The sequence below is a fragment of the Brassica oleracea genome, chromosome C9 (genome assembly GCF_000695525.1).
Source record: "Brassica oleracea var. oleracea cultivar TO1000 chromosome C9, BOL, whole genome shotgun sequence".
Lineage (NCBI taxonomy): Eukaryota > Viridiplantae > Streptophyta > Magnoliopsida > Brassicales > Brassicaceae > Brassica > Brassica oleracea.
In genome coordinates, this window is record NC_027756.1 from 2,719,994 (window position 1) to 2,731,233 (window position 11,240).

The window sequence follows — 11,240 nt, forward strand, 5'->3', positions numbered from 1 at the left end:
CGCTAGTATATTAAACTTTCAAATTGGTTTTTGTGTCATAAAAAACTTTCAAACTGGCTTATTTATTCACCAAATCAAAAATGTGACATGTTGACATGTAAATGAAGTGATGTGTTAGTTTTTTTTTAATTTTTTAATTAATAAAAAATAAAATTAGAAACATAAATTAAAATTAGAAAAACTACAGAAAATCTTACAAATCGATTTTTTTAAAAAAATCTTAAAATTTAAAAGTTATTCATTTTTTTTTAAAATGAAAATTTTGCAAAGTTTTGTAAAATTATATAAAAGCTCTAATTGTTTTTCAAAAAATAAATAATTTTGAACATATCAATATTGACAATAACATTTTCTGTCGACTAAGAGTAACATTTTCCAATGACGATGACGTCAAATCCATTATCATCCATATGTCAAAAATTGCCATTGTTTCGAACATATCACCATTTTGAACATATCAAAATTAAAATATTTTAAAATTAATAAAATGTAATTATTAAAAGTGATATGACGAAAGTGTTACTTTTAGTGGGGTCATATGTTCGAAATTAATTTCTTATAAAAAATTGATTTTTTAAATTTTCTATTATTTTCTAATTTTTAATTTATGTTTCCTATTTTATTTCTTATTAATTACTTATATTAAATAAATAAATAAATAATATTTTTTAATAAAGAAAGAAACTGACATGTCACCTCATTTACATGCCACATTAGCGAAATTGAAAGTTTTTATGATACAAATTTAAATAGATCTGATGGATAGGTCAATATTTTTCTTGGAATTAAAGTTTCAATCTCTTACAAAATGATTCTGAGGCTTTAAGAATTAATGTCACAAAATTAATTATTCTAATAATAAAAATTTGGATCGAATTAGTGTTTTCATCTAAACATCAAGTAAAAGCTTTTCAATTTTGTGTGATAATAGTTCTCTCTCAATTTCAAACGTCGAGTTGATGTGATGTAAAGATATATGTTTGCGGATAAACTTACAACAAAGTAGTTTGCACTATCAATGTACAATATTTCCCTAGCATCCGCATCATGCAGTTTCTCAATTAAAACATCTATTCTTTGCTTTACATATAATTTTTTGGTGAAAACAGCTCTGTATGACTATGAATTGTCACTTGTGAAACAAAATTAGATACACAAACAAATTTAAGTACTTTTTCTAGAAACAATAGACAATAAGATAGATGAATCACACATACTAGCTTTCTTCTGAAATTTTGAATTTAGATCCAAAACTTTTCGCTTTATGAATCAGTTTGTCTTTTATTTTTCTTGAGAATCAAAATTTGAATTGCCAATCAGGACATTGACAAATATATATAGATGACTTTTCACATCGACAACACTCTTATCATTGTGCTTTTCTTTCATGATATCCTTAATACGCTATGTGGCCTTTATAACCACATGATTAACATGTGTACACCACCATTGATTGTGGCAATTGAGTTGACAAAACTGATCTAGTAGTAGAAGAAAAACAAAATTATTTTATTCATTCTTCTTGAGATTTAGAAGGATTATATCAAGTCAAATACACATTACATGTTCAAACCGACCCTTACTTAAGTTCACACATAGTTTTCATCCTCAGTGGGACTTGCTCTTTTGTTTTGAATTTCTTAATTACTCTAAACTAACACATAAGACTCAAATGATATCATTCCTATAGATAATCAAATAAAAAGTCCATAGAGTACATACATACCTTGGTGGAATTGAAGGGTACATATACCAACATAAGCCTAGAATTATGCTAATTCAATGTGTTTCTCATTAAGCTTTACTCTCACATCATCTCCAAAATTTCCCGCAAACTATAAAACCATGGAACTCAGAACAACAATGATATTCTTATCCTACTTGGTCATACCAAACATGCGGAGATCTGGTTTGAATGACACTTCTCCCACCTATTGGCCATATTTTTTTCTTCTAAAATATTTTACTTTTCATCATGAATCAAACAAGAAAACACATTTCTTCATTCTTCTCTATAAGAAAACACATTTTCTTGATTACTGCATAATAATTGTTGAAGGTTCTAAATATTATTAGTATGTATGAGAATTTCTATTTATAGAAGTACTGGAATCTTAATAGAATCACTTTTTAGAAGATTCTGAAAATTAGATAATTAAAGAGATGCTCGTATAATGGAACTTTGTAACTAAGTTTTTTTTCTCTCTCGACACCATCTCCTCAGAAGTTAGTAACCTATGCTTTTGATGTTAACAAGATAGTGTATCTTACACAGTCTGTGATTGTATTGCGCAGGTTCTATGGGTTGTAGTGAGATGGAACTATCCATAAAGCTACTGTTGCCTACTTTTGGACTTGCATCTTATAAGCTCAAAGTATCTGTATGGAACCATAACAGAGCTCAAGAGTGCCAAAAGATCTTATTTCCAACAAGCTGCTGACAAATGGCTTGAGATGCAACACGTTTTGTGATACAGTTTGATGGCTGAACTGAAACACAGCTTGGCTTATATATAATATTTTTCTGTCAGCGGCTTATATATAATATATATCAATCTTTAACATGTTTTCCTAATGAAAAGTTTTTAGCTTTGACTAGTTTTAAGTCTTGAGTAGTGGAAGAAGTTCCATTTCTTGAATATGCACATTAAGGTTCCTCCAACAAGTACATTCTGACAACGTACATACACTCATAAGCTACTACGCTCTGCTACATACATCTCTTGATTCACCATTACTAGTAAGAGATTAGAACTTGTCTTCAAGCATGGTTGACCACAACAAATCTCGCACAAACTCACTCTTTCTTGCCTTCTCTTGATCTTCATTCGAAAGTGATAACCTTTGAGAGGTCTCCTTAGGTGAGACTTTTGTTACAGAGTCTCCTTCCGTGATGGGTATGACAAGTTCATTAGCCAAAGGAGGACGAAACATAAAGGATGAGAGCAAAGGATCAGAATCTAGATTGGATGAGGGAATGAAAGTGGAAGCTCCTCCAACTCCGAGAGACTTTCTTAGTGTAAGATAGTTAGAGCTATATCCACCTCTACGCAACCTTCTCCTTCGCTGCACGTAAACTCTTAACACATCAAGGAGTACCAAAACGACCCTCCAAACTCCAGCAATGATGGTAAGAACAAGAACAAAACAAAAAACATAGTATCCAAACTTCAAAAAGGATATCTTGAAAACGTTGCAGTGTTGCGTTGTAATATGGCCAACGATGTCTAATCCCACCTTCTTTGAGCAGACAGGACAAACCTAGTCAAAAGACAAAACCATTTGAACACTCTGTTCTTACATCAACGATAGACACATAAGAGAACCAAAGTTATTACCATACTAATGGTGTGATAATTTTGCTCAATGCTCACTTAATTAAGCTAAGCAGTGAATAAAAAAGAAACCTTTCTATTTCAGGTAAGTTTCAGACTAAAACCAAATGAAAATAAGAACCAAGCTTTATCTAATCATTTGAACACTCTGTTCTTATATCAAAGATAACACATAAGAGGAACCTAAGTTACTAAACGGAGCTCAATTCTCACTTAATTAAGCTAAGTAAAGCGTTAAAAAGGTAACCTTTCTATTTCAGGCAAGTTTCAGACACAAACCCTAATCAATGTAAGAACCAACCATGTAAAGTGTGAAGATGATTTACCCCGTTCTTGGCCTCAACAGGATGCTCTTCATCAATGTGACAACAAAGGCCAAGAATATCAAACTCATCTGCACAGAACGGGCAGATAAACTCTGCTTTCACATTGTCTTCTCCTTTCACATCTTCTTCCAAACACAAATCTGCCACCATTTGTTAAATTAGTCAAAAGAAAGAAGGTAACTTTACATATATGTAACCCATGTACTTTTAATTAAGCCAAAACAGAATAAAACCTGATCTAGAGGGGTAATTGATCAACGAATTAGACTCCATTTTTTGTTAAAAGAAATTAAAGAATTGAAGATAGATTAGCTAACCCTAGAAGAATGAGTGAAAGAGAGAGTGGAAGGAAGAGCTGTGAGATGAGATAACTCGTGGGTGGATTCGGTTTTGTTCGTATTTACAGTGTTGACCAAACACACTAACAAGTGGCTTTGTTGCGATTCAGTTTCACACATGTGCCTTTTGTGGCTCGTGTGTGACCTTTTGTCTTTTTATCCAAGTTATTTTTTTGGTAATACCTTTTTATCCAATTTGTGTATATTATCAATACCATTAAAAGAGTATCATTCTCAAATTATATCCTTAATGAAAATTGCAGTTTTCTCAAAAATACCCTTATTTTTACAAAGAATTAATAAAATTCATTAATGGCATTTAAGTCTTTTGGTTTTGGACCTACAGATACACCTAAATGGATCTATAAATAATAGGCATATATATATATTTAAAATATATATTAATTTTAAATTTAATATAAGTATAAATATATTATGAACAATAAATGAATTAAGAAACATGAAAATATTATTTTCTTAAATATACGTATCAATATTCAAAATAGATCATTTGAATATTATACATATTTTCAATACAAACCAAAATCGTATATCCTACACCATATATCATATACATATTTGAATATCATTTTTCAGTGTATAATGTCATTTTATACATAATATTAATATGGCAATTACGAGTGTTCAAGAATATTTTAAAAACTATCTTAAAATAAAATTTTAAATCTAAAATACAAACACAAACTTATAATAGGTTATTAATAACGAAAATAAACTAATATTGTCATATCAATAAGTTATTTTATATTATCATTTTTTATTTAGATAACATGATAAAATTTTATCAAATTCTAAGGAATCACTAATTTATGTAATATTAATAAATATATGAGTAATTTAATCAATTTTTTAAAAAAGTACTATAAGATATTTTGTTATCGGATCAATAGTATCAGATCGCGGGTTAATAGTGAGTTTTTAGGTTTTTACCGGGTTATATCGGATTTTTAATTAACAAATTTTTCATTAAATCCGAACAGGATTATATACAATGTATCGGGTCTATAGGTTCAAACATGAATCTAGGTCAGATATGAAAACAAATTTTAAAACTCAAACATTATTATAGAACAGCTACCATATTTCGAACAAATACCATATTTTGAAGAGAAAAAAAACAAATGATAAAAACCTAAAAACTCAATTGTTATGGTTCGAAATGAAAAATAATGGTAATTTGTAAATCAGTTTTCGATTAATAAATGAAAAACAAACAAATCCGCGCTTTCTAAGCGCGGATCAAAATCTAGTTAGTTTCTCTATAATTACATAAATTATAGAGTCTATGTCATGAATAAGGGGAAAATGCATATTTCTTCTTGGAATGAAAGATTTTCAACTCTTACAAAATGATTTTGAGGTTTTTAGAATTAATGGTACAATATTAATAATTCTAATTGATTAATAATAAAAATCTGATCGAATTAGTGTTTCCCCTTAGTTGTGTGCATTTTTTTTTTCATTTTTCCCCTTTTTGTTTCTGTGTCAAGAAATTTGTGTAGATTTTCCCCTGATTTTCAAGATTTGACTTTTTTTTACTTTGCTCTGATTTTTCTGTTGTTGGTTTTCAACAATTGTTCTATCCTAAAAAAATATTTTTATTTTATTATACTTTCACCAATGTTTCATTGATATATATATTAATAATAACATTTTAGATGATATTAGCTAGGTATGCGGAAATAAACCAAATTGAATTTGTCGAACCAATAAAATTTGTTTTTAGTTCAGTTCGAAAGATTTTAGAAATAGTTGTTTGATTCACTCATTTGTTAAGTTAGTTTGTTTATTTTAATTTCTACCAATATTTTGAAAGAGCTAATTGAATAACTGAAAATTTTAAAAACTCGTTTACTCGGTCCAAATCGATAACTAAATTATATTTAAAAAAAAAACTTAAATAAATCGAACAGAGGCGTAATTTATTTTAGTTCAAATTGGCAGTTTTTTCATTTATCAAAAGGTAAACTAATCGAACCAGTATGCTTATTTCTAGTCTTTATTATATGGCGATGGAGCGTTTATGAATATTATGAAATGATTAATTTGTTGCATTTTTATCGTCTAATGTTTAAACAGTTACAATATTTATCTTAAATGTACAACTGTGTACGTAATCTTGCAATATAACATTTTATACGGAATCTCACAATACAATCGAAGATTTTGTATGGAATCTCATAATATAGTCTAAGTTCTTTGTATTAGTCTTGTAATCTAACAATAATATCAATTTTTTTTTTTAAGGGGTAAGCATCCTACCGGATGCAAATTTGCCTGACTACGTGTTAATATCATATGATGGCTAAAATCAGTGGCTGATTGTAGCTTGTTTGGCCCATAACATGGCCGTAATTTTTAGTGGTTAAGAGCAACCACTTTGCATGAGTTTTCAACTTTGAGTTTCTAACAAAACTTGTGCACAAAAAAGAGTTTTTTTTTTCTCAAAATTTAAGATAACAATAGTATTTAAAAGAATGAGTATCACAAATACTCATCCACAAAAATCTCATATGGGATACTCTGAACGAATTTTAGATGAGTATCCATTCTTTTCAATATTTTCTTTAAAACAAATTTGTGAAAAAAATTAAGTTGAGAACTTTTATAACATGGGTTTTCTAAGAAACAAAAGTTAATAGTCATCATAATTTTTATAGAACTATTTAATTTTAAAATAGTTAAAATATTTTAATAGAAGATGAATGGGTAATCAAAAAAAAAATTCCAAACCAATAATATTTCCTGAAATCGAATCAGTAAACCAAAAATCTTTTATCGATAAGAAATATAATAACAAAAGAGTGAGCGAGTCAAATGTTGTACTAATAAAAAAAGAAGAAGCAAAACTTAAAATCTACAATATTGATTTTCAAAGCCACACTGAGTAAAAGAACAATTTTATTTTTACTTTTCTTTTTTTGTCAACTGAACAATTTTATTTTACAAAACAAACTAATCAATCAAGAAAATCACATTATATAAATTCTAGAAAGATCACAATTAAATTACCAACGCCACAACAAAAATCACCATACACAACAAAACCATAGTATCAAACCCATTTCTTCTTCCACCACTTGGAAGTGGAAGCACATCGGGAAGCAAACATTCCTCACCGTTGAATATAACTTTCGCCGGAAATCCGTCACGTTCCGGCACATTAATCCCCGGTGTAAGTTTCTTACTGAACTGTATCACAGACTGTTGCTTACCAGGAACCCTAAGATTCTTCTTTGGATCTAACTCATCACGTTCAGCCACAAGATACTCCAAACCGGGAAGACCTTCCATGAAAATGGTGTTGTTAACACCTCCTTCTATACTCAAGAGACTCGCGTTGAACGAATACGCTTTCTCGAATCCACGAATGGCTGGTTTCTTCATCTGAACCGCTAGAAACCAGTCAGGGAAATCGATTTCTCCCCAGTTGAAAATGGTGATCCTCGCGGTCCAGCCACCTCTGTAGTCTGTCGCTATGTGCCAGTTTATCGAGACGCCACAGTTGTCACCACACGGCATTGGATTAGGGATGGTTTTGTGTTTGAGTGCGTTCCACGCAACTGTAAGAGATGTTCTGTTCTCAAAAGGTACGAGAAGAGCATCTGGAGGGATGAGTAAGGAGGGAGTCTCGGCGCTGCATGTGCGTCGCGTTTCCGAAACGCAACCGCAAGCGCATGTGTTACAAGGGATGATTGAGTCATTAAAGAAAGCTGAGTAGGAAACGCAGCATTTTGGTGTTTCCGTTTTGGCGTGTGTGATGTTGCATACTATTTGCCAGCTGGCAAAAGACGTTTTGTTGGTGGGCATACCGCTCGGATCCGGATACAAAGTCGGGCTGACCCGAACGGGTGGCCCGCATGAGTAATCCGGGTTAAGCGTTCCTTTGATCCTCCAGTTTTGAGGCGGGAATAGCGCGGACCGGTTAAAATCAGGAGGCATTTTGGAGACTTGCATGGTGAAGACTGATGCTGATTTTGAAGGGTCCATGGTACGTGGTAAGATCGTACCATTTCTACAACAAGAAGGGATTTTACCTAGAACCGGGTCCTCTGCTTTGGTTGGAGGTAAGTCCACAATGATGGGCCGTCTCTCACATGTGAGAACGTCGGCAAAATCTAGTCCTGTGTAGATTTGGGACTGTGGACCGAAGATGCATTTTGTGGCATCCACGACCGTTGGATACGCTCCTTGCATTTTTTGTATGAACTCTTCTCGCATCCAGTCGAAACTTAGTTCCCAATGGTCGAGCCGGCCTAGTGGATTGTGGTTCTCCATGGTTACTTCGGCTAGGTAGTTCTGGTCGTAGGCTCGGATCACGTCGTACATTATGGTCAAGTCTCCGGGTTGTCGTGGAAGGAACTTGTCCGTGATGGTTGTTGTGTTGACTTCAAATGTTGGGTCTCTTATGCAGCATGTCGTTATCTGTCTTTTACCTAATGGGCAATAAATTTTGTTACAATCAGAAAATTAATCTTTTCAGTATAATTTTTACAGCATACTACCAAATTTTCTTTTTTAAAAAGCAATGGTCTTTAGATGATCATATCGTTAAAAATCGCGGTAAAGAAAGTTTCAATAATGTAAGTAAATTCGAAAAGACTAAAATAATGTATAAAACCGATCTATATATACAGTATATATGTTTTTTGTCAACAAAACAGAAATATTTTTTTGACTATAATATTTCAAAACTATTGTGTAGTCAATTAATATAAACTTAAATATTGGCATAATGGACTGAAAAAGCATTAAAATAATCTAAACGAAAATAAAAGTAGAAAAAGGTAAAACATCTTTAAAACGAACCTAACAGGTGAGTTATGTTAGAAAGACATTCAAAGTAACAGAATATTATATAAAATATCAAAAGAAAAACGTAAGAAAGAATGGAATTGGTTGGAGCAATTACTTAGAGGAGTAGCGGTAGGCTCAGGACAGCTCCAACCATCGTTAACAAGCGATATATTGGATGGCAGTGGAATGGCCGGAGGAGCTACCATGAATTGAGTCCCTACGAGCTCAATCGTAGCCGTCATCTGTTTTAAGTCTCCAGCCGTTTGAATGGCCGTTTTGAGGTCAGAAACAGGATAGCCAGCGAAGATGGTGCCGTTTCCTACCGGAGCAGGAAGATCTGTCCCGTTGACGATGATCGCATCGGTGGCGGAAGTAAGGATCTCGTGATGTTGGAAACCAACGAACACTCTCCACTCTTTGAGCTCTTCACGGCCGTTGTTGAGAACCGTTAGTACTGACTCGAAACGATAAGGCTGATCGGTTGTGTCGTTTGGAGGGATCTGACGGCCGAGAATGAATGTGTAGGAGAGGAATATTCCGTTACAAAGTTCTGAGGGTGAAATCGGCGCCGGAGCCGGAGGGTCTATCTCCGGAGGGAGCTGAGACAAGGACGGTGGTGTAACGGTGAATAAGAAGAAAACTCCTAATAAGATCGGAAGGAGAAACCCCATTGTGCTTTCTCCAATGGTAAGCGTGATTCTCTTTGAGAAAGAAAATGTTTATTTGAAGGCAAATGGTGTAACGAGTCTATAATCTTTAGGAGATTATGGTATAACGTTGTAGGATACAAGGACGCACGTCGAGATATGTTTTAAGTCTGAAACTCGTGCGAGGCACGTTGGTAGGTTGGTTTTGTAGAGAATAGTGTAGTCGTGGACGCAAATTAAAAATTATTGGTTTTCACAATATTAGCATGACTTGATCATTCCAACAATACGCCAACATCTATTCAATAGAGTTTAAATACTATGGGCTAGGGGTGTCATTCTAGCTAGTTTAATTTAACATACAATAATATTCTTAATAGTTTTGAGTTTTGACATACAGTAATAATAGTTTTTTTTTTTTGATCAAACAGTAATAATAGTTTATCAATAAATATTGCACATAGAATAATATTCTTAATAGTTTTGAGTTTTGACATACAGTAATAATAGTTTATCAATAAATATTGCTCCAAACTCATAAATCAATGCTGTTTCATTTATAAAGTAAATTGAAAAATTGAAGCAGAAAGGATTTGAATTCTCACAGCTCCTTCCGAACAGATGTAATGTTATATTTCCCCAAATATTTAAAATTTTGGATATATTATGAGGTGTCAAACCCAAATATTTGTTGCTTAGATTCAGTGTAGATCCAGCGTACCTGTCCGCAAAAACTCCCACGTAAAATTTCATTTGAACACAAAAAGAATGCAAGATCAAACGTTTATATATCATCTTAACAAGGAATATATATAAGGTCTTGTTTTAAAACTTGAACCAAACAACAGCACCTCACCTAGTTAACGTTCTGACAACTACATTAACCAATTGGAGCTATATCTCTGAATTAGTTTACCCTCGCATGCTTCCGTTTGACCTACTTTAACCGCATCAGCATGTCTGCAACATTATACCAATTATCATCCCCTAACTCAAGCCTACACTCAACTCAACAATACTAAACAAGAAACCACAATAATTGTAGAGACAGACCATTGATCTTTGTCTGACTGCATCAATCATTTTCTTTTTGTTTAATTGCCACTACCTATACAAAAATATTTATTCTAACTTTTTTTTGTAACAGATATTTATTCTAACTTCTTGTTTGTTTTGGTGTAAATGTTATTATTTGGTTCAATGGGGTTTTAGAACTATAGTTTATTACCTATAGATCTAACTACCTATACAGTATCTCTCTTAAATTCTATTATAATGGTATTCATATTTTTAAAATTATTTTGTAGGTTTTACTGCTTAATTTAATAAGTTCAAAACGAAGGTGATGTAGTTATAATTTATAAATGTCCCGTTGTCAGCCAAACAAAGGGGAAACGTATTATTTATTTAGATACGTAAAGATATGTGTTGGAGTAAAGCTGGCTATAAGATTTTTCCGCGAGTTATTATTGGGTTCATCCCCTAGGGTGAATCTTTAGGTTCACCAACCAATAAAAAATTGTCATTTTAAATCTAGTATCTTTTAATTAAGGAAACCAAATAACTTGCAAATTATATTATTTTTTCAAAATAAAATTTAAAAATAAATAAAAATAATATATAAAAAACGAATTCAAAAAAAAAAAATGTTGTCAACAAAACACTAAACCCTAAGTTCTAATACTAAACCCTAAACTCAAATCCTAAATCCTAAATTTTTGGGTAAATCCTAAATCCTTGGGTAAACCCCTAAACCCTTGGAAAAACACTAAACAT

General features: G+C 32.1%; 2 protein-coding genes across 3 annotated transcripts; both read right to left on the minus strand.

Annotated features, from left to right (window-relative positions):
* Window positions 1–2,613: 2,613 nt before the first annotated feature.
* LOC106313441 (protein DEHYDRATION-INDUCED 19 homolog 7-like) lies at window positions 2,614–4,043 on the minus strand. 2 transcript variants are annotated; one of them, XM_013751242.1, is made up of 4 exons: window positions 3,895–4,043; window positions 3,662–3,801; window positions 3,184–3,261; window positions 2,614–3,072 (listed from the first exon to the last, which is right to left on the minus strand). In XM_013751242.1, the coding sequence occupies exons 1-4, from the start codon at window positions 3,932–3,934 to the stop codon at window positions 2,749–2,751; spliced, it is 582 nt and encodes a 193-aa protein (XP_013606696.1). In that variant the 5' UTR covers window positions 3,935–4,043; the 3' UTR covers window positions 2,614–2,748. The 2 variants fall into 2 exon arrangements, with proteins under 2 accessions (XP_013606696.1, XP_013606695.1); XM_013751241.1 differs by having other exon boundaries at window positions 2,614–3,261.
* A 2,918-nt stretch (window positions 4,044–6,961) lies between these two features.
* LOC106313438 (COBRA-like protein 9) lies at window positions 6,962–9,580 on the minus strand. Its single transcript, XM_013751240.1, has 2 exons — window positions 8,933–9,580; window positions 6,962–8,456 (listed from the first exon to the last, which is right to left on the minus strand). The coding sequence occupies exons 1-2, from the start codon at window positions 9,486–9,488 to the stop codon at window positions 7,024–7,026; spliced, it is 1,989 nt and encodes a 662-aa protein (XP_013606694.1). The 5' UTR covers window positions 9,489–9,580; the 3' UTR covers window positions 6,962–7,023.
* Window positions 9,581–11,240: the final 1,660 nt, after the last annotated feature.

Bases quoted from the DNA above. Each gene is read 5' to 3' on its own strand.
- LOC106313441 (XM_013751241.1), bottom strand. From the start codon at position 3,934: ATGGAGTCTAATTCGTTGATCAATTACCCCTCTAGATCAG. The intron at 3,802-3,894 runs GTTTTATTCTGT...AAATGGTGGCAG, and splicing joins CAATTACCCCTCTAGATCAG to ATTTGTGTTTGGAAGAAGAT. The intron at 3,262-3,661 runs GTAAATCATCTT...TCTTTTGACTAG, and splicing joins CTGTTGAGGCCAAGAACGGG to GTTTGTCCTGTCTGCTCAAA.
- LOC106313438 (XM_013751240.1), bottom strand. From the start codon at position 9,488: ATGGGGTTTCTCCTTCCGATCTTATTAGGAGTTTTCTTCTTATTCACC. The intron at 8,457-8,932 runs GTAATTGCTCCA...ATTGCCCATTAG, and splicing joins GCCTACCGCTACTCCTCTAA to GTAAAAGACAGATAACGACA.